The sequence below is a fragment of the Haliotis asinina genome, chromosome 11, assembly GCF_037392515.1.
Source record: "Haliotis asinina isolate JCU_RB_2024 chromosome 11, JCU_Hal_asi_v2, whole genome shotgun sequence".
In the NCBI taxonomy this organism is placed as follows: domain Eukaryota; kingdom Metazoa; phylum Mollusca; class Gastropoda; order Lepetellida; family Haliotidae; genus Haliotis; species Haliotis asinina.
In genome coordinates, this window is record NC_090290.1 from 22,870,057 (window position 1) to 22,897,920 (window position 27,864).

Genomic DNA, 27,864 nt, shown 5'->3' on the forward strand with positions numbered 1-27,864 from the left:
GACTGAACAATATGGTGCAGTTTAAGACGGGTATGTTACATACATTGATGATTTGGTGTTGTTTTAGTCTCAGTCATTGTTTTATACGGGTGGTAGGTATTGTTCCTTGTATGACGAAAAGATAACAGACAATGATAATGACTTGTTCGTTTTTGTTTTTTTTATTGTTTTCTATTGTGAAAATTTTACTGGTCGTATTTTGTTTTGTTTATTTATTTGTTTTGTTTGGTTTTCGTGTTGTGTTTTGTATTATTTATGTTGTTTTGCAAGGAGGAACGGAAATCGTGCACTGTCTCACCTTGGGGCTGTGTGGAGAACTTCACTGATACTTACGGTTTGTGTAAGCATCTCTTGGCATGTTCAATAAAGTATCATGACTTTTAAATTAGTTTTGGATAATTTGTCTTTATTTTGTGTCTAACCGGTGCAGCATTGAGCATAGGAGTACGTGCGTGCTCTCCTATGAGAGAGAAACGTAGGAGGGTTTTAGAGGGTTAAGCTTTACCCTAAACGGTATTTCGGTACCGCTTATAACATGGCGTGTGTCAAAGTGTAAGTGAAAAGGTATGGATCGCCAACAACTGGAGGTTGATTATTATAATAGTCTGTTTGTTATGGTTTTTGTTTGACGCCGCACTTAGAGCTATTCGTGCTATATAGCGACTATCTGCTCCATGGGGATATCTTTCGGTAGCTAGTTCCACATATTGCTGTTCTTATAATGTTTCAGTCCTTATTTTGTGACAGGCATGAAGCCATGAAGTGCTTCATATAATGACCAATGTATCACATGGTGATGTACAAGCGTTGTGAACAGTGTCTTTACACTTATGATTTTCACTAAACATCAAGAAATTTCGAAAGGCATTTAATTGGTTTAGGTGTCCCTCACATGACTCGGCCATAGTAACGGGAACATATAAAATATTGAAAATAGAATTTGCACATTTTGTGATCTTAATTGTGCAGAAGATGGATATTCATTCTCTTAATTTGCTTATTCTGTTGGGAGTTAAGAAAAACAAATGTCCCAACATATTATTATGCTTATCCTGAGAGGCTGAAATTTCTTTCTAATGAGTACTTTATCTACCAGTCATTGTCTCTATGAAATAAATAATAATGTTTAGAAAGTATGTACTTATAATGCTATTTGAGATATGGTATGATGTGGTGTGATATGATATGATATGATGTGGTGTGATGATATAAAATGATATGATGTGGTGTGATATGTGACATGATATGATGTGGTGTGATATATGATGTGATGTGATGTGATAAATGGTATGAAATGACATGATGCCACCATCACCATAAACAACAAGTCATGTATTGTGCATATTTTGTTCTTACCTGATGAATACATAGCAGATGATCACATAACTGGGACATATTTGGAAGACATGATTTTTTATTGATTATGTTTAGCTACCCCAGAATTTTGTTGTCAGATGATATGCAAGAATATTTATTGAAATACAAAATGTCGATAAAAATGACAGTGAGACACATGAATTTTGTTATGATGTCCTCCCGGAAGGATGACATATTATGAGAAAGACACTGACAAATTCACATCAGAGGAAAATAAACAATGCTGTTTGAAAACAAAATTGCAAAAAAAAACCACAATTATTGGAAAGTTACGGTATTCACAAGGTAAATCAAATGCAGAATATACTGATAAAACATAAATGATTATAACTAACAATTCAACCACTAAGATTTGTATTAATGATATGTTTGCAAATGATCCTTTAAAAGCTCCATATTCATATAAAAACAGTAAATATAAAATCACTTGAGGTTTGATAATGGTATCTTTTGGTAACACATGGACTGAAGATAAAAAAATAAAATATGTATCTATGACCACAAATCAAAACTCGCCCCTTAAATAACCTCCACCAGCATTTATTGACCTATATGTCACCACTCTCCCTTACCCTAACCACCAAAACGATCAATATTTGGCTTGTTACAGAATAACTCAAGATGATTACAAATGATCTGGGATAAGTGGATGCCAAATATATTTTCTCCTATTTTGTTTTTGCCTCCATAGCATTTGGGTTGAAGCAACTGGCAAGAGGATTTTTGGAAGCTCCATACAGTGGAAGCTCTCTTAACTGGCACTTGTTGACACTAAAGAAATTGTCAGGATGAGATTGTTGGATTGTAGAGCTGACACGGTTACCTTCAACTGTTACTGAATCATACAATGTACATTGTTGTATCATGTTGTGCTTTCAATTATTGCACACACTGTCAATTAAAACAAAGATCTGAACTCACACTCACTTATTACATGTACAGGTATACCCATACTCGACTAAAATTAAAGGATCAAATAATTCGTGTTGGCAACCATGTAGTTTCAATGGAGGACTGATGTGGAATTAACAGCTGCCAGATTGTAGAGCTTTTTAATGATGATAAATGTCCTAGCCGAGGACTGGACTTTGATTTTATGCAAGTGTGACCACTTGCCGGATTGGACAGATGCTGGTCTTGACAGCTTCCACTGTATGTGGACAATATTGGAGAAAATGTACATGTTTGAAAAGAAATGTTCCCCTGTATATTTCACCAGTAGTTTTCATAATGATAAATTAACACAGACACCAGCTGTGCCACAGCAGGGCCCTGATAAACTTTCCAGTTCAACTGTGACCTAGAACATATCCTATCATCTGTTCCGTGTGATCCAGTAGACGTTCATGGTGGGTCCGTTCTAGTAGAATGGCCTGTCCTCCATGTATCGCTGTAACATGTCATACGCCCTATCTGGCTGGTTGAAGGCGACGATATGGCCTGCCTCTCTCACAATCACCTACAACATGCAGGACACAATGAAATCCAGCATCTGGCTAAATTCCTAAAACAGCCTTTTGAAAAATGTGTAACAAGCTTTCTTTTATCTGTTGTGTTTTCCCCATTTTTGGTCTGATGCACTTCGTCAAAAAACAGTCATACAAGGGCCATAACACTGTAAAATCAATACAATTCTGAAGCGATGGTTTTAAATTCAGTCATTGTATTTATCACTTAATGATATTGCCTAAACTTTCTCCCAGCAACCTCAGCAGTTTTCTAGAATGAACGACAGAGAGATGAAAAGAGCCCCAACCAATATCACCCACAACACTTGTGCAGGGGGTTTAATCATTTGAAAATAGCTGAATTATTAAATTACAGTCAACTCAGTTGATGACAGATCTGATGTCACTACGATTAGTCTTATATCTAATGGGCAAGGGTAGTAAGAACACCCTGCAAAGTTGAGGATGATACTCAAGCTGCTGATGACGAACCTGGGTGAAGTTGCCAACTGCACGGACATAACCTGCAACATCTTTGTCTGTCGGGGAGACTCTCCAGATATGTTTGGTGGCCTGTTTGTAGGCTGCCTGATCTTTCCACTCGGTCATACTGTTCAGCATAGCCTCAGTGGTAGGAGGACACACGATGATGTCCAGCTGTCCATTGAACAGTAGTACCTGATGACAAAACATGTACTGTCAGTAGACAATATAGTGGGACATTCATAAGGGTGTGATATAATTCACTGCACAGACTGATGTTCATGTTGTTGATCACTGGAGTGGTCGAGAATTGATCATTTACAGACCAGTACCATACAGCTGCAAGTTAGCTGAATACGGCATTGAACAACAACAAACAAACAAATTATACCCCAATACAGAATATTCATTTCATAAGTCGATATTCTTTCCTTTAGTAGGCACAGCACAATCTTGGGGCATTAGTTCATTAGACATGAGAGCAAGATGATGGAATATTACAGGAAACAGTCCAGACTGCACTGTGAATGTTATACTATTGGTAGCTAAATGTGAAATATTAGAGAATGTGTTTAATTTGGTTGTTTAGCAAACTTTGTTGTACTTGCCTTGTACTTGCCACTGTTGAGCAGAGTGACAAACCAGGGCCTCACGGTGTCCAGGAAGTCAGAATACAGCATCTCAAATACTTTGTTGCTTGGGTCGGTGTAGGACACATTTCCAACATGGATCGCACGGCGGACTTCAGGAAGATTAACATATGACACATAGTAGTTCATATCTGCAGACTCCTGAAACAACATATAGACAATCTGAGCATTATTGAAACAGCAGAGTGACACTCTGCAGGCTCCTGAAACAACACAGAAACAATCTGAGCATTCCTGAAACAGCAGAGTGACACTCTGCAGGCTCCTGAAACAACACAGAAATAATCTGTGCATTCCTGAAACAGTAGCGTGACACTCTGCAGACTCCTGAAACAACACAGAAACAATCTGTGCATTCCTGAAACAGCAGAGTGACACTCTGCAGACTCCTGAAACAATGAGGTAACAATCTGCTTACACCTGAAACAGTGGAGTGACAAGGTGTCGATGAAGACATCGTAATGATGATGATATTTACACTTTTCTGTGGAAAGAAATTGACATTCTCTGTTGGAATCATTGGAAGTTAACAAAATGATAGATTTGTGCATTACAAATCCCTGACATTTTAGTAATATCTCGTCTCACGTCTCACCACTATGCATATATCTGAGGATGTCCTACTACAGGTCATATCAGTAGGGCTTTGAATCAGATCTCTTCCAGATGACAGAAAAGGAAGTCGTAACATGATTTCTAATCACCTCCAAAAGGTTAGATAAAACATTTTGCCTGACAGTTACTGAATGTTCTATTGATTCTGACTTTGCCTGTAGTTTCAGCAGAGAACATTTAAAACAGAAGAAACTTTGCAGAAGCCTGTGAAAAGTACTGCCATACAATCTGTCTCCTCACACATAATAGTCTCCTAAAAAAATATATATACCATTAAAAACAGTAGGGGATATTGGATTTACAAGATTGATAAAATGCAAATGACGATGCCAAGGAGGAAACCGATGATGAAGAGAAATTAATTGAAGATTTATTCCATTGCCTTGTATACACATTACTTTTTCTCATATGCACTGGAATTGGCTTGTGGTATGTTTGCAAAATGGAATATCCCCTATGTTGTTTCAATGGTATATTTTTGCACCTGCACACCATCAGACCCACCTGGACTTCCAGAATATTTTCATGAGCAATGTATCCGGTGGCGTTATAGAAGAACCCGTTCCCCAACATGGCAGCTGAGAAGATCTGATGACAGGAAAAGACATATGACAATGTTACATTGTAAGGCGAAACATGAAAATATTCAGTAGATACATCTCTGTTAAAAGGTACTAAGGCTCCTGTGGCTATTCACCTCATGAATACATACTGGAACTTTCACTGGTGAGAGGATATTTCTGTTGACTAATATGATTTCAGTGTGATGTCATATTTGTCTGAGCCAGTGTGGTAGAAAGTGACTGATAACTTTAACATTTTCCATTGTCAATAAACATACACTAAGTATTTAGCTAAGCAACCCCTGACATATCTCACCATTGAATGGGCCCCCTATCTTAACCCGCTGGAGCATATCTGGGACATGATTGGTTGTGTATAGCGAAGGGACTCCCCTATACAACCCTGGCCCTACTGGAAGCTGCTTTCCATGATGAATGGGATAGACTGTCCCTTCAGAGGAAAAGAAGGCTGAGAGGGTGTATGAGGAGGAGAGTACTGGCTGTCATTCAGTCAAGAGGTTACTCTTGGTTTTGACCTTGAATCAAGTAAGACCTGCTAAATGACAATTTGAATGTTCACATTCACCAATAAATTCACCACTAAACATTCTCGGGCCATACATGTACAGACACAGTTTGGATTAAAAATCAGGGTTTTTCAAATGAGCGATTATCATAAAATCTACATGCTTCCAATCATTTTGTCATTTTTTATGAGTCAAAGGATCATATGGGTCAGAAAATGTTTTTCTATAGTGGTCACCACGGGAAGTTTGATGTACCTTTGCAAAACCTACCATTGCAAAATTACAGGGGGTGCTTAATTAAGTTCTTTGAGTGTATATATGTTTTTTTATAAGAAACTTCTGTATAATGCTGTATGTTCCAGATGCTTAGAAATTCAAGGATTCATAGTTCTGGGCAAGAAATGCTGAAGAGAATGCTCTGCCAATACTAAAACTAAGGCAATTAAAGTATTCACGTAGACCTACTACCACTAGTTGGGGTCCTACAATATATACCTTTATTACATCTATTACTTACATCCATTGCATTCTTGAAATCTTTGGCTTTCATGAGCTCTGTAACCTTTCCAATTTGGCCTTGGAAATACATTTTCTCATTCTCATCGAACAGGCCAACATTAAACAGGTAGTCAGCATAGGCTGGAATCATCTATAGGACACAGAAACAGAAAATCAAATTCAGCGTAGCTGTAATTGTCACATAAAACAATCATCCCCAGCCTGTGTTTTATAGACAAGAAAAAAAATCATCCTGGCCACCTCCGCCTCCACAGATGATGGGAAAGACCACCTGCATCATTCTCCTAGCTGTGCATAACTTATGTGTGTGGAGCACAATGGTGTAATGGTTAGCATGCTGGCCTCTCATGCCAAAGGCCTGGGTTTGAATCCCGGTGGAGACACCAGACATTTGTGACCTGGGTCTCCCTCTGTGTTGTGTCCCTGGGTAAGGCACTTCATCCACATTGCACTCAATCCACCCAACTCTCTAAAATGGGTACCTGAAAAAGTGGATGTATGGACCAATACGGTTGTGCTTAGAGCTTAGTGCTTAGTGCTTAGTAGCAGGTTTGAAAGTACAGTTCCTTCAGGGTAATAATGTGTAGTGCATTGAGCATACTTGATGTATGAAATATACTGAACATCATTGAAAACGCACCACCTGTAAATTTTGAAATAAGGCAATAGAATCTTTTGGAAATGGAAAATTAATGGTGGGAATTTTGATAATAACACACTAGATCGTAAATAACGCTCTACAGTAAAAAACGGATCGTTCGAACACATCATCGAACACATCACATGAAAACAACAAAATTCATGCACATCACACACGAAGGGCACAAATTGCATGCAGAAAGCATGCTGTTCAGGGGTATAAATGACCTTCGGCACAAAACCGTTCTCATTTTCGCAGTTCTTTCGTAAGTAAAGTTTTTTCGCCATGCCAAGATTGTCACCAGAGGAACAAGAACAGGCCTTGGGTATGTTGCAGGTCGGCGCTTCAAGCAGAAACATTGCACGACGATTTGGGTGTCATCATTCGACCATTCTGAGGCTTGCTAACAGATACCAACAAACAGGAACCAGCAGGGACCGGCAACGCCCAGGTCAGGCACGTGTTACCACCCCTCGTCAAGATCGAGACATTGTACGGCGCCATATTCGGGATCGAACCTTGCCCGCTGCCAGAACCGCCAACGCTGTCCAGGGTCGACGTGGTTTGATCAGCGCTTCCACCGTCCGACGCCGTCTCCGTGCGGCAGGGTTACGTTGTCGACGCCCTTACGTTGGACCCATCCTGACTGACAGGCATCGCCGTGAACGCCGACAATGGGCTGAACAGCATCGTGTGTGGTTGTTACGACGTTGGCATGGTGTGGTGTTCTCTGACGAGTCGCGTTTTCACTTGCGAAATGCTGACGGGCGTCTACGGGTATGGCGTCGACGGGGTGAACGTTATCATCAGGATTGTGTTGTGCAAACCGATCGGTGGGGTGGAGGCAGCATTATGGTGTGGGGGGGGATAAGTTATCACCACAGAACCGCTCTGATTGTTTGTCGTGGCAGAGTGAATGCCGTTTACTACCGTGACAACATTCTTCAGAACAACGTTGTTCCCTTCTTTCACCAGAATCAAGATCTGCACACATTTCAACATGACAATGCACAAGCACATGACACTGCACGTGTTTCGATACAGTATCTGGCTAACATCAACATTCCTCTACTTCATTGGCCTGCATTGTCACCAGATTTGTCACCCATCGAACACTTGTGGGATTACATCGGCCAACGCCTCGCACGTCGTCCGCAGATCAACAACCTTGGGGAACTCGACAATGCCTTGCAGCAAGAGTGGAATGCAGTGCCTCAGGACTTTATTCAGAGACTTATCCGTTCAATGAGGAGACGTTGCACAGCTTGTGTTGCTGCTAACGGGGGTCATACACGCTAATGACTTTCCATTTTGACCCCATCTTTATTTCATTGTCAGCTGCATTAAATCTTCACTGTTTTGCTTGATTGTTTTTTGCTTCTTTTCTTTATCAAACATTGGTCTACACAAATATGTAAAATTTACATAGATTGCTCACTTCTGCTCTTAGAAATCCACAATTTTAGGGGTGGTGCGTTTTCAATGATGTTCAGTATATATATAGTGCACTCTAAGTATCCGCATAATTATTGTTATTACGACAGGGCAGGGTATTTTGATGCTGTTATCAAGCATATTTCGGCATAAAGTAAGGGCAGTGGGGTAGCCTAATGGCTAAAGCATTTCCTTGTCATGCTAAAGACTCAAGTTCAATACCCCACATGAGTACGGTGTGTGAAAAGACCATTTCTGGTGTCTGCTGCCATGATAATGCTGGATTTTTGTCTAAGAGAGTGTAAACTTGAAATCAGTCGGCAATAAATATTTGACTGGAATTATAAAAAAATAATAAAAATTTGTTCCCAAATATACAAGCATGATATAAACAGTGTATATATGACATATCAAATTTCAAAGTGAGATAAATACTTTTGGACCGAACATTAGGTATAAAGGAAGCAATTTTTTTCATTTCTGACAAAATAATTGTTTTTTTGGGGTATACATTTTCCAGTCATTAATATATCTTTTAAAATCTTTATAAAGTTGGAAATGTAGTTTTTAAATGTGCAAATATAAATGTGTCTTTCAGCAGAAAAGGAACATAATAAAGTAGAGGAATAGTACTTATTGTGCAAAACCTAACATGAATTTTGTACACTGCAATTTCTGTATGTTTTGATTAATCCAATTTTGAAGTTCAGTCCAAAATATTTTTGTTTCTTCACATTCCTAATATGTTTGACATCAATTTTCGTTGGCATGATTACAGAAAGTAACAAAGTTATTCTTCAACCTGGTTAATTTCGCAAAGTTCTTGTTGTCTGAAGTTCTCTTTCTTTTTGAATGTCATATCTCAGTAAGGAATGTAAACAAATACACCATGAACTGTGTAAACAGAGATTCATTACAGTAAATTTGGAATTTGATGAAATGTGATTTTTAAAGCTCAAGCATCTATAGAAAACGCATGGTATTTATCTCCAATCCAACTGATAACACATAAGATTACTTCTTTCAATGCAAATGACTTCCCTTTGTGATGTAGAATACAGGGCAACATAAATGGCCATACAGTTAGGGCTCAGGTTATAAGGCATAAATTCCTATCGCAGTCTTTAGGCTTACTAATGTTATTCCATACATTCTACCAAATATACCCTAATAACCAGTCACCTGATTCAGAGTTATAATTTTGGATCACAAAAATCTATAGATAATATGCTTAATGACTAAGAGCAGATAGGTCAAAATTAATCTACGTGTTTTATGAATTTTAGCAGCAGTTGTCTCTGGAACTAACTGCCAAAGACATCACAATTTCATGTGAACACTGGCATCAGATGCCCATAAATTTCATCTCTAGGGTCAAGGTCACTAAATTGTATTACAGTGGAAGCTGTCAAAGCCAGCATCTGTCCAATCCGGCAAGTTGTCAACACCAGCATAAAAACATCATTCCAATCCATGGCTTGTACATTTATCATCAGCTCTACAATCCAGCACTTTGTCTAAACTGGATTATTTCTTCAGTCCCAATGTGTGCCAGTTTAGACAGCTTCCACTGTAATAGTAACTGTTTGGCAGCATGCTGGATCGAAGGTTTTGGCCATTATTTTCATTGTTGGAACATACTGAAATTGGGTCTGTGAATGCTCCTCCAATGAAAAGTCCCTTCAAGTTGATGCTGGTTTTGGCTTGCGGGTTCTCTGTGTGGATCTTATAGCTGATAGCAGGAACGTATTTGCCAGCATAACTCTGGAAACAGTGATGACAAGCAATTATATTTATACGTATATTTCATTTTTATATTGTTCTTTAACACTGCACTCAGCAATGCTTCAGCTATTTGGTGGCAGTCTGTAAATAGTTGATTCTGGACAAGACAATCAACTGAACAACTGATCAACTAATCAATGACATGGGCATTGATTTATGCAATATATCTTGGGATATGATAACATGTGTCAACCAAGTGGGTCGGCATGGGTTGCTGAAGACCAATTCTAACCAAGATCTTAACTTAACAGAATCATATCACACCAATATCAATTGTCTAGTGACAGTTCATGATTTCTCGTCAGATGCTACTGTTAAATGGACAGCTGGGCATTATTATATTCTCCTAGTCTGTAAATCAGTTCTAGACCAGACAATCCAGTGATCAATCTCATGATTATCAATCTTCGCTAAACGGGATACAGCGACATGTGGGTCAACAAAGTCAGCGAGTCTGTCAAGTCATGCTGTTAGTCACCTTTCACAACAAGCATGGGTTGCCAAATTTTACTCCAGATCTTCAAAAGTCATTATCACTAGGGGAATATTTATGTCTTATGTGGTATGACGTTTATTCAAATAGCAATTTCCCTGCCATTTACATATATATGATCCATGAAGATCCGGGTTAGAACTGATCTTCAGTAACCCATGCATATTGTAAGAGGTGACTAATGGCATTGGGTGATCAAACTTGCTGACTTGGTTGACACGTCACTGTATCCCATTTGCATAGATCGATGCTCATGCTATTGATCACTGGATTGTCTGGTCCAGACTCAGTTATATACAAACTGATGCCATCCCGCTTTAAATTTGATGAGTGTGGTGTAAAACTCAAATCAAATCCCATATATACATGGGTGTTCATTGAGCACATCCTGTTCAAAAGGGCTTTAAAACAATATACTCACTGTTGAGCACGTATTTTGAAAACAGTTTCTGAATAAAAAGCAAAGATATTCCGCATTGCAAAAAATTAAAGGAAAACATAATCAGATTTGTGAGAAATACGTTGAGAGAAGAGTACCTGTCCGGTGATGTACAAATCATTCTTCTGGAATTTAGGGAACATGGTGTAGAATTGCAGGAGGAAACTACAAGCAGAAAACAGGAATAAGAATTGAATCAGTAAAAGAGATCATCAGTGACAGGGATTAACAGGCTTCATTAATTACGGGCAAATCACTGGGGACCAAGCGATAACTTCGACTTATCAATGTATTCGAGACAGGTATGTCTATGCTGGTAGAAAAACTGGTCAGGACCGACAGGTACTTCGAGTTACGCATGATATTCCAGATGCTGGCATTCGACTCATGGGGATTTGACTGTATTTCATTTGTAAACATTACTAAGGGTGAAGTTTCATTATCAATGAGGTTAACTGACATCAAGAGTTTTAAAAGTTCAGTTAATCAACTTAACATAGTATTCAGTAACTTACACATTATTTAGTATATCAACTCACAGTCATAGTGTTTCATAATACATGTGATGTCAGCTTGACGCTCATGATGTATGTGATGTCAGCTAAATAATATCTTACATAATTCATTTGGAGCTTTGGGTTTTTTTGTCCTACGTGGTGGGTGTTTTTGTCCAAGGGGTTTTTGTCCAAGGGGACTTATGTCCACAGGCATTTTTCTGCACACCGGAATATGATACACCATCGGTATGTTGTTCGAGGTACATGTACAAATAAATAGACTCACGAACAGGAAACACTTATGAATACCTGTAGAGGTCCCTTGCAACATCGTCCTCCGTGGTGGTGTAGCCCTTGTCACTGTCAGTGAAACTGAAACCTGTGCCAACCTGTCAAGCACACAGTATTGAACACAGCTGCCAGTCTTTCATAAGGATATTCATCACTACTAGTTGTCATAAAATAATATTCATCACAACTAGTTGTCATTATCATGAATAATTTCATTAAAAATTGCAGTATTCACAGAATGTGTGCTGAGCGACAAGAGAAATGGCCTTTCGAGTCACTTTACTTTGTAAAATGAATTTGTGTGTGTTTCAAACTGACTGATTGAAAACATTGATGAATTAAGCTTCCAACCCCATAACTCTCCCAGACACTATGGAGGCGGACCATAGTTAACAGGACTGGCGGATTCAGTGAGAAAAGATAGCACCAACAATTGTTAGTTTACATATTGCATGACCTCTTATCCATAAAATAGTCCTCATCCTACAAATTGCATATATTTGACATGTTAGGAAAAGATCTGAGGTCTTTGCATTTTATATATAAGGGTTGACTAACAACTCTGAAACACATATTTTACACAAACAAACAGTTAATAATAAAACATTAAAAAAAATATAATATAAAAAGGGCCCTGAGGCTTTCTTCATTTTCAGAAACTCAGACTGTGGTAGTTTAGACTTGCAACATTTTCTAAACTTGCACGGACTTAATAGAATATTTGCTGTTTTCTTGTTTATTTTTTCACTCACTTACAGTTACCAGTACATGTATTCAGTGTGTGAAGTTCATAGGTACAACTGTGCTGATATATAAGCATAATGGACAATCAATGATGTTGTATAGATAAAAGTCTGTAAATGCCATCAAATTGTGTGTTTGTGTTTGTTTGCGTGTGTGTGCATGAGTGTGAGCATGTTTGTTAATTTCTTCGATATGTTTGTTTCAGGGTCTGTATGACAGACTCATATACAGGGTGAAGTCTAGAAGAGTACAGTAGTTGAGTACATAAAGAAATCCTCAAAATAATGACACACAAAATATATTTTGAATTGTCAGATTCAAATTTTTTAAGTTACATAGTATGTAAACCTGGATCATGTTTTCTCCAATCCATCAAAGAAAGAGTGTTTGGAAAAACAAAAACAACTGAATTGATGCTGATTTTATGCCATCTGAGGGTAAGATTCTTTATGGATAACAACTTCTTCAACAGAGTAGAGCTCACCAGCCACCATTACTAAATACCCTATCAGCCATGTATACTTTGTCACAGCTACAGCCACTATTGGCTTCCTCTTATTGTCTCATCATTACTACCACCCATTGTTGTTGTTGTTAATCCCCCGCCTTTGATTCACACCTACGTGTTGTTATTACTTTATCCCTGTCCATGTATATAAGTCTGTTCTGTGATGTATTACCCCACTCTTGCTTGACAACGGTATAAGGATCCATACTGAAACGTCGCATCATATGTAATAAAGAAGTTGTTATCCATAAAGAATCTTACCCTCTTATCACTTACCAGCTTCTAATAATGCCATTCAAACAAATTATGCCATCTGATTGTCTAGCCTGCCTTGGCGATGTTCTCTATGAGGCTACACTTTCCTGACAGGAAAATGGGCTTGCAAAATGTGTTGAACTATTGGTCTGACAGATGTCACAGATTTTTCAGTGTTATCTACTCTTTTTTTTTCTGCATTCTTCACAACTGACATAATTGTGTTTTTTTGCGTTTAAATAGTTGTAAACGTAAATGAAATGATTATGCAGTCTGTATCAATTCTCCATCTACAGATGTTTACAATGCCATAATTGCAGCAGAAAATTCTTGAATAGATTAAAACTACATGTCTTTTCTTTTTGTTGTAGTTGGTTGAATTCATCAAGTAACACACAAGATTACAATCCCATTAATTATAGTTACAACCACCTCAGTACTTACAGGGCTGTCAAGAAATCCCATCAATTATTGTTACAACCACCTCAGTACTTACAGGGCTGTCAAGAAATCCCATTCATTATAGTTACAAAAACCTCAGTACTTACAGGGTTGTCAAGAAATCCCATCAATTATTGTTACAACCACCTCAGTACTTACAGGGTTGTCAAGAAATCCCATTAATTATAGTTACAACCACCTCAGTACTTACAGGGCTGTCAAGAAATCCCATCAATTATTGTTACAACCTCCTCAGTACTTACAGGGCTGTCAAGAAATCCCATTAATTATAGTTACCACCACCTCAGTACTTACAGGGCTGTCAAGAAATCCCATCAATTATTGTTACAACCACCTCAGTACTTACAGGGTTGTCAAGAAATCCCATCAATTATTGTTACAACCACCTCAGTACTTACAGGGCTGTCAAGAAATCCCATCAATTATTGTTACAACCTCCTCAGTACTTACAGGGCTGTCAAGAAATCCCATCAATTATTGTTACAACCACCTCAGTACTTACAGGGCTGTGAAGAAATCCCATTCATTATAGTTACAAAAACCTCAGTACTTACAGGGCTGTCAAGAAATCCCATTCATTATTGTTACCACCACCTCAGTACTTACAGGGTTGTCAAGAAATCCCATTAAGTATTGTTCTAAGATGCTTTGGTGAAAGATCAAAGCTGCTGACAATACTTTATCAGACAACAATGTGCACTTTTTGCATTACGTCACAATGTGTTGATGTCACAGCGCCATTCCAGTCTGCTCCCTTGTATTCAAACTTGTCTGCATTACGTCGCAATGTAACTGATGTCCCGATGGATGTCAGTTGCCATCACCTCGTACAGCCTCCCACAGTAAACTGCTTCGTCGCATCCTGTTCCTTGCTTTACAGTTCGTTCTACCACCATGTGTAGTGCAATAAAGCACACTTTCTCCCTGAACTATTATATCGTTAAAGCTATAATAGTTCAGAGCGAAAGTGTGCTTTATTACACTATACATGGTGGTAGAACGAACTGTATTTCTAAATTACAACCACCTCAGTTTTTAAAGGGTTGTCATTACAGGGTTATTGAGAAGTCCCATTAACTATTTATATTTTTACAAACAGCACAGTACTCACTGGGTTGTCGATAAATAACAAAGAATACTTGAGCGACCAGTCAGTCTTCCGCGGTGACACTGGAAAATCAACCAGAAGTTTACTTGATTTATCCTAGAAATAGTGCCTGAAACAGGCAAACTAAGAAGAAGAGTCATGTTAATAAACATCATGAATTTCTTGTAATAGTAGAAACAAGAGGAACCTGAACTTCCAGTTTGGATTGGAAAGCGTTAAGGAACTTTTCAAAGACAGACCTATGAACATTTCTCTGTATCACCATTCCTAAACACAACGCATGTGATGCACATGCACAGGTATTCCCATACATGTACATGAAGGGGCACAGCGATCATTTTGAAAAATGTCTGAGATTACATATGATTCTTGCTATGAAAGTTGGGCAAACTGTCAAAAGTATCTACATTTCAAAGAAATTGAAGCATCAATGGCACAGAAAGTACTTCATCAGATGATAAAGTATACTTTTTTCATCATGGCCCAATGTGTTGGCTCCACTATGCCATTCTAGTCTGCCCTCTCATAATCAAAACACTTTTGCATTATGTCACAATGTAACCGACATCACCATGCATGTCAGCTGTCATCGCCTTGTACAGCCTCCTACAGTAAACTACTGCATTGCATCCTGTTTCTTGGTTTGCAGTTGCATAACTCAGCTGACATCAGTGGTGGAAACATTACATATATGTTTTTGGATGGATAAACTGTCTCATAGTTCCACTCACTCTTTTATAGAGACACAGTAATGCATGCAATGTTTACATTCCTACAACGCAATCGTGGACTGTCGCTGGACTAGTCAGCTTCATCTGGATATGCTGATCTAAACTTAGGCTGACAGTAGAAATGCGACGTTCATATTGCCCCATATCAATGTAACTAAAATAATTTAGAGAAGATATTTAACCTGAACATAAACAGTCACGAAATTGTTCATCATTTGTTTCTTTGGTAACGTTCATCTTAACGTAGGGGGCAGACAGGTAAAAAGAACAGCACGTCAGCCCTGTGTGAAGATTCTTAATTTAGGTCACTGGCACCATAGTTTGTTTTCTGCCTTAGATTAATCAAAATCAGATTAATATTAAATTTTACATGTAAGTAAAGAAACACAGTTTGTTATACCACCATGTATAGTGTAATAAAGCACACCTTTGCCCTGAACTGTTGTAGTTAAAGCACGAGAATGCTTGCTTTGTTACACTTATACACAGTGGTAGAGCAAACTGTATTTCTAAAATAAAGCAACTTACTGAGCTTAAACAGAAAAAACTGGCTTGCTACAAGCCTTGTATGGGGTGTCATTCTTGATTTTGACAGATTTCAGTAGGTTGATAAATCACAATTGACCTTTAATTTTGATAATCATCTTTATCGCACAGTTGTTAGTGTTTGTTTCAGACTTGTTTTTCTTTTTGGCTTGAAAATGAAAATCGTACACATGCAAATTTCACGTCATACGTCATGCACCAAACATCTTTCAAGAGTGATTACTGTACAAACAGCTATGGTCATAAGGAAGTGCAAGTGGTGATACACTCTAAAAACATTAATCATTATCATATCAACATTGATTGACACCAGTATATCTCCCAATTTTTTCAATTGTAAATTAAGAATAAGGTTATAATTTAGCCTACTTTTTTTGAAGAGTACAAATATGACAAAAATCCCCCCCAAAATAAACCCTGAATCAAATTACTGTATATGTATTCCTTAAAGAATAATAAACGTTTTACGAACATATTCAAGGTCTATCATAATGGACAGCTGAGTGTTGAGACATCTGAAATGATATTGACGTCACCACTTTTTGAAAGATACCATTTGGGGGCTTAACAAAACTAAACGTATCATTTCCCAAATCATCCTCCAAGTTTGAAAATATTTATTTTGTGATAACTTACACTTCAAGTCTTTGTCCACAACGAACGGTCCGTTCTGAACGAACAGCCCAAACAAGCCACTGGTGCCCGGTCCACCATCAAGCCACAGTATCAGAGGAGCTGTACTGGGGTCAGCATGCTGCAGAAGAAATTGACCAAACCTTATCATTACACATAAATCTACATTTCTGGATGGTTGATCATCATCTTGTTAACATGGTTATTGCTGTTGACATCATTCTGTTATTTTCATGAGGCCTCCATTTAGAATAACCTGTGCGCCTGAGTATCTACCAAAGTTCTTCTGTGCCAGGGATTTCTCATAGAATTTCCCTCAAATGAGATATATTTTGACTTTGAATGCAAGTTACTTATGGAAATGAACAGGATGATATAGAAATTGAATGACAAATGGCCTTGGAATATTAATTTTCTTGGATTGATCTCACAAATCATGGAACCTTTGAGAGGGGCACATCGGTGAACCGCAAAGTCTAGCAGGTGCTTGTAAACCACAATGCTAATAGTAACAAGAAGTAGATGTGCATCAGTTGAGACAGTTTATGTGTATGATAAGGTCTACAGTGGAGGCTGTCTAAGCCTGCACTTGTCAGTACTGAAGTAATAACTGGTTCAGACAGCATGTAGGATTGTAGAGCTGACACTGGTACCTCTGACTAGAAGAGAACCAGATTTGTCACTCTCATATACATTGTTGTATCACAATAAAACCTGTGAACTCAACTGTTACATTACAAGCATACCCATGCTGAACTAAGATTAAATTGTCTTTGTCACCAACCATGTAGTTCCAACACAGGATTAATTGGTGACAATAGACATTCATCTGACCCCTCACCATCAGACAGCACAAACTACTGTGTAACACATATGTTAACAACAAGTGTCTGAAATGAACATATTGCACTGAAAAAACTTCAAAGTGAAATAAATTAAAATGAAATGAAAAGGAACCCTGAGGCTTTCTTCATTTTCAGAAGCTGTGGAAATCTACACTTGCCACATTTTCTAGACTTGTGTGGGCTTTCAAGGTTATATTTGCTTGAGGGTCTGTACGAGAGACTACACATATTTAGGCAACTCAATTCGTACCGAGATCCTGAAATGACAGCTGCCGAATTGCATCTTTTACATGATGATTAATGTAGTAGACATGGATGGGACTGAGATTTTATGCCAGTGTTGACAACTTGCCGGACTGGACAGCTGCTGGTTTTGACAGCTGCCACTGTATATACATGTGAGCTAAATTGTCTCTGTGGATTTTTATGAACTATGAAACCCTCATTTTCAATATAAACTCTCAAGACTGTCACACTTGCAGTTGGTTCTATTTCTCTAGTGAGGGTTTTAAATCACACAAACTCGGATGTTTGTTTTGTCCTATAATCACAATGTGTGATGGTCTGAAAAACTTTACAATGCCATAATATGTTTGATGTAAAGCCATTTCCTCACAATATATAAATTTAATATGTTTCTGCATTGCTCAATATTGTGAGTCTGATCATAAGCAAAACAATACAGATCCTAATGAATATCTGAGTTATAATTTGTCATCAATAACAGATGCTTGTATTAACTGACAGACAGGATTGGGTGGGAAGATTTGCTCACTTCTGAATGAATCTCATTTATGTACATCTTGTTTGTCTGGTACAGACTTGATTATTTACAGATCATATAGCTGTAATTTGCTGAATACAGCGATAAAACAAATACATTTTTAGTACCCTGTATCATAGAAACAGGTTGTTGCTCATACTGTTGATCACTTGTTTGTCTGGTACAGACTTAATTACAGACCACTGTCATACAGCTGGGTATTGCTGAATACAGCCATAAACAAACAACAAACAAACTTAGTACCGAATGAACATATCTCAACAGGCACAATTCTTAGTATCTTGTAAATTAACTAAGATAAATTTGCTCCATGTGTCAGTGTTCAGGTGTATAGTATTTTAATCCTTCCTCCCTTCAACATTCAATAATTATGGTGTTGCAGCTCATACAATTGTGTCCACCTTGCAAATGACACCTATAACTAATTCTACAGCAATAATCAAAAATGAAGGTAAGATCAACAAGGCTTAGTTAATCGATATTCAACAGGACAATCATAAAAAGCTTCCTCTTCATGAACACCTTTATCACAGTACTGATTTATAAATCAATAACTTTCTTCCTTTGAGATAATGTTTTCCTGATGACATGTTGTAGCTTCACTCATACATTATGACCTGTACCATTTTTCCTGCAATAAATGCCAGACATAATGATCCAATACATGCCAGCCTCTAACTGATGCTATGTCCTGTTCACAAAATACATGTCAGGCTGCAACTCTATACCTGGGTGTGGGCCTAATTGCACAAAGGTATTTTTGAGCTATGACAATTGTAATTCCTGGGGCCAGATTTTCAAAGCTCTTTAGTGCTAAGATAGTCATAAGTTAATGTTAACACAGTCTTACAATTGTGGTAGTGCTAAGATCGCTAAGTGTATTAGGATTCATTCTTTGATAAAATTAACAATCCCTATCATACTGACTCACAGCTACTAACAATTACTCCTTTTCACATCTGGTATCACTAGGGTGGCCTAGTGGCCAAAGTGGTGGCTTGTTACACCAAAGACCCAGGTTCAATTCTTCAAATGGGTACAATATGTGAAACCCATTTCTGGTGTCCCCGCCGCGAAATTGCAGGAATATTGCTAAAAGTGGCATAGAACCATACTTACTCACTCACTCTGGTATTGCCAAATGTTCTGACCACCTGATGTTAACTTTGGTGTTTCATTTATAGATACTGTATAAGCATGAGACTTCTTGCAGTACTGCAGACTTCTGTTGGTCATATACAGCTTGTCCACTGAGACACTAGTGTTCTTGATATTAGAAACATAAAACATCAGTCTTTATATAAATCATGAACTTTCTTAAGCAGAATGATACTTTTTGAAATGACATAATGGCCATACATAAATTAGTTCCTTTGAAACAGGGTTGGGATACTCTGGGCTTTGTGTCAAGTCATTGGTAACTTGCGTTAGTTCCTAAAAGTCTTGGCTCTACTCCATTGACTGTTTTTTGATAGATGAGATTGACGAGGAAATCCTTGTAGCTCCAAAACATTCTCTACTTCCCTCACTGAACAAAATAACTGTTTTATGAAATTTCAAAATAAAACACTAATTGGGAAGAAACAGTTACCAAATTATTAATGTAGGTCACACTGTAGCAACAATTTGAGAGGAAAATGAAAACTTATCTGCACTTAAGGGATTTATATTTCCTTGCCCAGAGACGGAAATTAGTTCTTGAGTGTGAAAGTGAAGTCAGAATATTCTCTTAATGGAATCAAAATCGTTTCTGATTCATATCCCTATTGCTAAAGCAATGGCCTTGAAAACTCTTCCCTGATAACAGGACCAGTGAACATGATAAAGAGAAAGAGGATATAGTTATTTCGTTAAAGTGTCTCTCAATTTAAGCATAAAAATATCTTCAAATGGCTTTCTGTTTGGAACCCGATAGAAATCCCTGGTTTTAATACTACCAACAGGGTTATAAGATAAATGTGCATCCATTACTCAAAAAAGTATAGAATGGATGCAGAAAAATAAACATTGTGTCCCAAAGGATATAAAAAATGTTCACTGAATCAAATTCTTGACAAGAAAGTTTCTGTTACATATGCTATCATTTTACATTACATCAAAGAGTATGCTGAAGTGACTCAATGGAGTTTTCTCCCCTTGTCTCAACCACGTTGCCATGGATACAGTACCAGCACACCAAGTGTCACAACAGTCCTGACTGAAGTGACTTAATGGAGGAGTTTTCTCTCTTTGTTTCAACTTTGCTGCCATGGTTACTGTACCAGCATACCACATTCTATGACAGTCCTGACTGAAGTGACTTAATGGAGGAGTTTTCTCTCTTTGTTTCAACTTTGCTGCCATGGTTACTGTACCAGCATACCACATTCTATGACAGTCCTGACTGAAGTGACTTAATGGAGGAGTTTTCTCTCTTTGTTTCAACTTTGCTGCCATGGTTACTGTACCAGCATACCACATTCTATGACAGTCCAGACTGAAGTGACTTAATGGAGGAGTTTTCTCTCTTTGTTTCAACTTTGCTGCCATGGTTACTGTACCAGCATACCACATTCTATGACAGTCCTGACTGAAGTGACTTAATGGAGGAGTTTTCTCTCTTTGTTTCAACTTTGCTGCCATGGTTACTGTACCAGCATACCACATTCTATGACAGTCCAGACTGAAGTGACTTAATGGAGGAGTTTTCTCTCTTTGTTTCAACTTTGCTGCCATGGTTACTGTACCAGCATACCACATTCTATGACAGTCCTGACTGAAGTGACTTAATGGAGGAGTTTTCTCTCTTTGTTTCAACTTTGCTGCCATGGTTACTGTACCAGCATACCACATTCTATGACAGTCCTGACTGAAGTGACTTAATGGAGGAGTTTTCTCTCTTTGTTTCAACTTTGCTGCCATGGTTACTGTACCAGCATACCACATTCTATGACAGTCCAGACTGAAGTGACTTAATGAAGGAGTTTTCTCCCATAAGTAGTAAACATTTAAATTGATATCACTCTCATAAAAACATTGATTGCTGTATGTGAAAATGACTGGTGCAGTTTACCTGTGCGGGTATGAACCAGAAGAACAGGTTGCTGTTGAATTGTGCATTGACGGTGATGTAGCCGCTGTAACTAAGTATCGATGAGCCTTGAAGAGAGACTACACGACTCAAGTTCTGGGCTGTAACAGTAAGTAATGAAACCATTGAATATAACTGCTTGAATTTTGCAGTTCTGATTTGAAATTAGGGGCAGTGGAGTAGCCTTATGTTTAAAACTAGTCACACTGAAGGCCCAGGATTCCATGTGTGTAGTCTATTTCTATTTCAGTTTTAGTGCGAGAATATTGCCAAAAGAGATGTAAAACCATACTCATTCTGTCATACAAAAAAGAACTTAACGATTGAAACACAACTTGCAGATCTTAAAAAAAGAGGTGGTGAGGTGAATAAGTGAAGGTGAGGTGAGGTGAGGTGAGGTGAGGTGAGGTGAGGGATTACGTAGGGAGGGTGAAGTGAGGAGGTCGTGAAGGTGAGGTGAGGGGGTAATGAAGGTGGCGTGTGGTGCGCTGAGCAGGTTGTGAAGCTGATGTGTGGTGAGACGAGTAGGAAGTGAAGGTGAGGTGTTGTGAGATGAGAAGGTAGTGTAGGTGAGGTGAGGGGACATGAGAAGGTAGTGAAGGTGAGATGTGGCGATGGGAGGAGGTAGTGAAGGTGAGGTGAGACATGGTGAGGTTTGGTGGCGAGGAGGTAGTGAAGGTGTGGAGTCTGTGAGGTGAGGTGTTTTGAGGTAAAGAGTTTTTAAAGGTGAAGTGAGGTAGTTGTGCAGGTGAGGTGTGGTAAGGTGGTAGTGAAAGTGAGGTTTTTTGAGGTGAGGTAATGGTGAAGGTGAAGTGTGTTGAGGTAAGGTGAGGTGAGGTGAGGTGATAGTGAAAGTAAAGTGTGTTGAGGTAAGTGACATGAGGAAGGTAAATGGGGTAAGGTGGTAGTGAAGAAGATGTATGTTGAGGTAAGGTGAGGTTGAGGAAGGTGATGTGGGGTGAGGTGGTAGTGAAGGTGATGTGTGTTGAGGTTAGGTGACATGAGGAAGTTAAATGAGGTGAGGTGGTAATGAAGGTGAAGTGTGGTGAGGTAAGGTGAGGTGAGGTGAGGTGAGGTGAGGTGAGGTGAGGAAAGTGCTGAAAGGTGAGGTGGTAGTGAAGATGATGTGTGTTGAGGTAAGGTAAGTTGAGATAGGTGATATGAGGTGAGGTTGTAGTGAAGATGATGTGTGTTGAGGTTAGGTGAGGTGAGGAAGATGAAGTGAGGTGAAGTGGTAGTGAAGGTAAGGTGTGATGTCACATAGTGTGGTAAGGTGTTGAGACTAATTCTACCTCGGATCTTCACAGTAATATATTCAGATGAGACAACACATATATGAATGCGGAATGCCATTTACAGGGATTGGGAGAGAGAACTTTGACAATGGGCCATTTTCTTGACTATCAGTGATTTTCATGGGCCACTTATCATTTTAAAATGCAAAATGTCCCATTGCCCCTGCATTAAGACAGTGGTCAAATGTAACGTGTTTGGGATTCCACTTTCTTAGTAAAGTGAGTGAGTGAGTGAGTGAGTGAGTGAGTGAGTGTAGTTTTATGCAGCTCTCAGCAATATTCCAGGTATATGGCAGCGGTCTGTAAATAATCGATTCTGGACCAGACAATCCAATGATCAACAGCATGAGCATCAATCTGTGCAATTGGGAACCTTGGAGCATCATGGGTATTCCTAGTAAAGAACCAATTCCAATACTTTGGTTGGGTGGAGTCCCACTTGGGATTCAAACACAGACACCACAACAGCTGACTTTGTGTCATGGTGATTAGCTGCCTGACCATGAGGGCATGGGTTTGAATCCCAAATGGGACTCAACCCAACAAAAGTACTGGAACTGGTTCTTTACTAGGAATACCCATGCTGGTCCGAGGTAGAGTAGGCCCTCAGCAACCCATGTTTGCCATAAAAGGCGACTAACGGGATCGGTGGGTCAAGCTTGCTGACTTGATTGACACACGTCATCGGTTTCCCTACTAGAACTGGTACTTCACTAGGAAAGTGTAACCCCAAATATAACATATGTGACAATATATAATACATATAGTTCAGACTGACCTGCACATCAGCATGAACTAACCACATACATTATAACACTAAATACAACATTATAACATCATCATTCGGATAGTCTCCTTGTTTCTTCAATTCTTAAAAAATACATGGTGACATTCTGTTTTCTATTATCATGAATGGGAACAAAATACATAATTCAAGTGGGTGACTTGAGCTGGCAGTTGGTCTCAGACTGTATTATATACCATTAAAAAAAAAGTAGGGGACATTCGTTTCACAAGATTGATAAAATGCAAATGATGAAGACAAGGAGGAAACAGATGATGAAGAGAAATTAAGGAAAAATGTAAAAATGCATTCAATAATCCTTTGGAAATGTTTCATCTGTTTGAATCTACATTGCTTTTTCTCAAATGCACTGGCACTGGCTAGTGCTATGCTCGCAAAATGGAATATCCCCTACTTCTTTCAATGGCACATTCTGCTGACTCATTGCCATCATGCCATTCCTACTGAATGTCCACTCCAGCGTTCGAAATAACCGCCAGCCCTAAGGCCCAGAGCTAGTTGTTATTGTATCAGACTGGCAGTTTCAAATATTTGTAGGCCCTTGTGGCCTTCAGTAAATTATCTGGCTATTAATTTCTTCTACAGGAATTTGATGTTATTCCACATAATGACAGAATTATACAAAGTAAAAATAGTGTACAGCGTAGTCTATTTTGTTTTTACTGGTTTGACTTTAACAAAACTGGACCTGCAGATTTAATCCAGGGCCTGTAGATTTTTAAGCCAGCAGGCCCTGACGGTCAACTGGCAAATCAAAGTATTGCAAACACTGGTCCAGTCCCGAAATAATGCTCATATTTCTGATATTTGTTTTTGCAGAATAACTGCAACTGAGATATTTTTTCATGAAATCCCTTCCATCATCCTCTCCCTCACAACGATTCCCCTCCCCCCAAAATTACCCCCCCAAAAACAAAAACACTATTGACCAGTTTGTGCACGGACACTGAAATGTACCTTGTTGAATGTGTCCTCCAGCGATGTAAGGAGACAGGAACAGAGGTTGGCCTGGATCCACTGATGTAGGTGGTCCACCCAGGAGGAAGCTGTGAGCTATGGAGACAGATCCACACAGAACCAGTACAAACACAGAAAACATGGCTGCCATCATGAGGGAGGGTAGAGGAGAGCAGTTGTCTGTCAGTCTCTGTGAAATGTCAGATAAAGAAAACAAGGGTGAAGATTAACACTAAGCCTCTGAATATATATAACTTTGAAAGTAACAAATAAAACCATTTCAAGGAGCCCCAGTGAGGTGATGGGATATTAAAAACTTGAATCGGAGGAAAGACTTGCTTCAAATAGTGCTGCAGGGAGGACTTGCCCGTAGGGAAAATAACGCAGTTCAGGGACTGTGAAACAAACTAGCCAGGGTCCTGTCCTGGCGACAGAGCAATCTTAGCACTACGTCAGTGTTAAAGATTTTGAGTCAAGATCATCTTAAGCTAAGATTATTTTGTGGGGCTCTGGGATAAAAGTTAGGATGAGGTGTAACCCTACTTTTTGCACAGGTTGATTTAGTAAAGCTAATGATGCATGTCCACAAAGAAGAGATCCATGTAACTAGTCACTCTGGGACAAGTATTAGTGACAAAGTAAATACCCCTCTATAGGCACAATTACTCTTAAGACTAAGTTTCTCCCCTACCTTCCACCACCCAAAAATAAACTCTCTTTGACATCATACCAAGGTCGCTCATGCAGTTTCCCTAGATCAGATTACCTACATTGTACCACTCAGGTCCATATCTGCTTTGACATAAACCACCATTAAGCCAATCGTTGAAAGACACTTAAAACAGTTTAGCAAGACAAACCGACATAAAACAGACTTTTCTAGGAAATTTCAGATACTTGAGTAATAAACAGGTAAAGTGAAGATGATTGTCTCACCTTATCACTGATTCATCACCACACTGTGTTTCCAAGTAGCAACACAATGACACTGATATCTCCTGAACATCTGCAACATCACGCGGTGGAATATTTAGATGACAACAAAAACGCTACTCACCTATACTAACTACAGAGGCATATATCAGTTTCCAAGCAATACCTAGTGTTATATCAACAAAAACTGTGACAGCTGAACTGTTTCAGTTGTAAGCTAGCTACTGGCACTCTGCCTACAATGACAAACTCTTTTTGCATGTACCTTGTATTCAGGCCGAGCAAAACAATATGAGCTGAATATTACTTCCTTGTTGCCTTATAACTTCCTGCGTTGAACAGATGAATCATCAACCAAAAACCACATGGTAATCAGGTGCTAGGATGTACAATAATTACTCAATGCCTGTATTTTGTCAACTGAACAAACATTCACATGACTATTATATGTTATTCTATTGGATTATTACACCTGTCTGTCACACTCAACGCTCTCCTTATTTCAATCACCCCAAGCTGCACAGAGAAAGGTTTGAGGTCTCCCCCTCTAACACTGAGCAGTGGGACTTGTCTTATGACCGTATATAAAAATATCATCATGACTCATCCATTTAAATGTATCCTTCAATAATGTTCAATTTTGTAATTGAGTTTTAATATAATCTGAAAGAACAATGCCATATTCATTTGTGAAAAAATATTAAAAAAAAAAAAATGAAAAAAAAAAGGAGAAAATTTTCATTTGCCTAACCCTTCTCTCCTCCGTTATAAAGGATGATCTCCCTGTGGACAGCTGGTCTTCAGTAACTCATGCATGTCATAAGAAGAAGAAATTGGTATCGGCAGTCAGACTTGCTGACTAATGATTAACATATGTCATTGTATCCTTATTGCAGAGATTATTACTCATGCTGTAGATTACTAGATTGTCTGCTCCAGACTCAGTTATTTACAGCTTGCTGCCATATCCTTTGAATGCGACTCTGAGTGAGGAGTATAACAAGAAACAAATAATGAACAGTCACTTACCAGCTTACTTCTTGGAATACGACCAATTCCATATTGTGTTTAAATATACAACTCACACAGACATTTTTAGGATTATAAGCTATGTGCCTAATGCAAGCACATTTAAAAACGTGGCACCATTCAAATGTACTTCTCAAAGTCCAGGGGTTTGCAAGTTCCTTGACCATGCAAATACTATGCAATGCAAACATCTGTTTCATAGTGATTGCTTTCCCACCTTGATATCCCTGTGAGGTTCTTTTCAAGCTCTATCCGTTTTCAGCTGGAGCACTTGTTGAAATTGTAGTTTCATATAAAATAATTTTTTAAATTTCCATGTGCATGTGTGTGTCCATGTGTGTGTCCATGTGTGTGTGGTGCAGTAGTATTAGTTTGTGTGTTAATTTGTTGGCTGAACTGAATGATCAGTGTTTCATAACACAACTTCTGTGTGTGGATAGGAAGGGGTAAAATCTAATACATAGAGGACCTGTGTAATACCATTTTCATTAAACAAGTCAATGATTTGGTGTCAAATGTGCAAAAATGAGTTTGAAACTAAGTCTTTCACAAGTTTAATAAAATGGTATTTCAGGGAAGCGATTTATTAGTATTCTTTATATTTCTCTGCAACATAAATTGATAGAAATTGTGGTGACATTGCCAACTGTGTGATGATTCTCAGCTTTACCAGAGTCAAACAGGGTCTTCTTGTGAGAGAGGTATAAGGACTGAGATGTCATAACTGTAAACCAGTATAACTTCACATGTCTAGTGGTAATAGTCACTTCATGTAATATTGACAAAAAAATATTACACTGCAGTACTTTCCACAGTCAAGAAATAACAATGTACGTTTTTCGGGAATACATTATTTATGCAATAAAACACACCATGCATTACTTCACCACTCAAAATAAATAATGATCCTTCCAAACCAACCAGTTCTAAAACACTGTCATGGTCAAAATTCTGAAGTTTATTAGTTTCACAAACAGCCTACACTTAGCTAACATCATCAAACAAAGTGGAATGTGAAATAAATCTTATCTATTTTATCAGTCTTGCTACGACATTAAAATCGTAAATGGAAGGAAATCATTACTTATATTTCAGTTCTCTTAAATGAGTGAGTGAGTGAGTTGGGTTTTTCGCCGCTTTTAGCAATATTCCATCAATATCTGGGTGGGGGGGATACCAGAAATGGGGTTCGCATATTGTACCCATGAGGGAATCGAAATTCGGTAAGTAAGTTCTATCTTAAGTCATACCTTCAGAGTCTGGGCTCCTTACAGCGATGACTTACTCTATGCGACTTTCGGGAAATCGCCCAAATATGGCACGCACTGATCTGAAGCTTGGTCAGACATTGACTGGGCTCCTGTCTACTCAAAGGAAGTGAGATAGAGCTAAATTTGC

General features: G+C 38.5%; 2 protein-coding genes across 10 annotated transcripts in view; one reads left to right on the forward strand and one right to left on the reverse strand.

Moving 5' to 3' along the window:
• The window catches only part of LOC137256533 (RISC-loading complex subunit tarbp2-like), a 582,560-nt gene that overhangs the window by 258,386 nt on the left and 296,310 nt on the right, over nucleotides 1–27,864 (forward strand). The window lies entirely within an intron of this gene.
• LOC137256327 (probable serine carboxypeptidase CPVL) lies at nucleotides 1,397–27,845 on the reverse strand. 9 transcript variants are annotated; one of them, XM_067794092.1, is made up of 14 exons: nucleotides 27,717–27,832; nucleotides 25,441–25,510; nucleotides 24,505–24,694; nucleotides 21,430–21,548; nucleotides 16,752–16,869; nucleotides 14,842–14,900; nucleotides 11,780–11,859; nucleotides 11,072–11,138; nucleotides 9,898–10,020; nucleotides 6,181–6,312; nucleotides 5,078–5,161; nucleotides 3,917–4,099; nucleotides 3,318–3,503; nucleotides 1,397–2,836 (listed from the first exon to the last, which is right to left on the reverse strand). In XM_067794092.1, exons 3-14 carry the CDS (start codon nucleotides 24,656–24,658, stop codon nucleotides 2,738–2,740), a joined length of 1,404 nt encoding a protein of 467 aa, XP_067650193.1. In that variant the 5' UTR covers nucleotides 24,659–24,694; nucleotides 25,441–25,510; nucleotides 27,717–27,832; the 3' UTR covers nucleotides 1,397–2,737. The 9 variants fall into 9 exon arrangements, with proteins under 9 accessions (XP_067650193.1, XP_067650199.1, XP_067650198.1 ...); XM_067794098.1 differs by having other exon boundaries at nucleotides 26,684–27,726; XM_067794097.1 differs by lacking the exon at nucleotides 27,717–27,832 and adding an exon at nucleotides 25,910–25,989.

Bases quoted from the DNA above. Each gene is read 5' to 3' on its own strand.
- LOC137256327 (XM_067794099.1), bottom strand. From the start codon at position 24,658: ATGATGGCAGCCATGTTTTCTGTGTTTGTACTGGTTCTGTGTGGATCT. The intron at 10,021-11,071 runs GTACTCTTCTCT...CACTGTTTCCAG, and splicing joins ATTTGTACATCACCGGACAG to AGTTATGCTGGCAAATACGT. The intron at 6,313-9,897 runs GTATGTTCCAAC...TGTGTCCTATAG, and splicing joins CATTCACAGACCCAATTTCA to ATGATTCCAGCCTATGCTGA.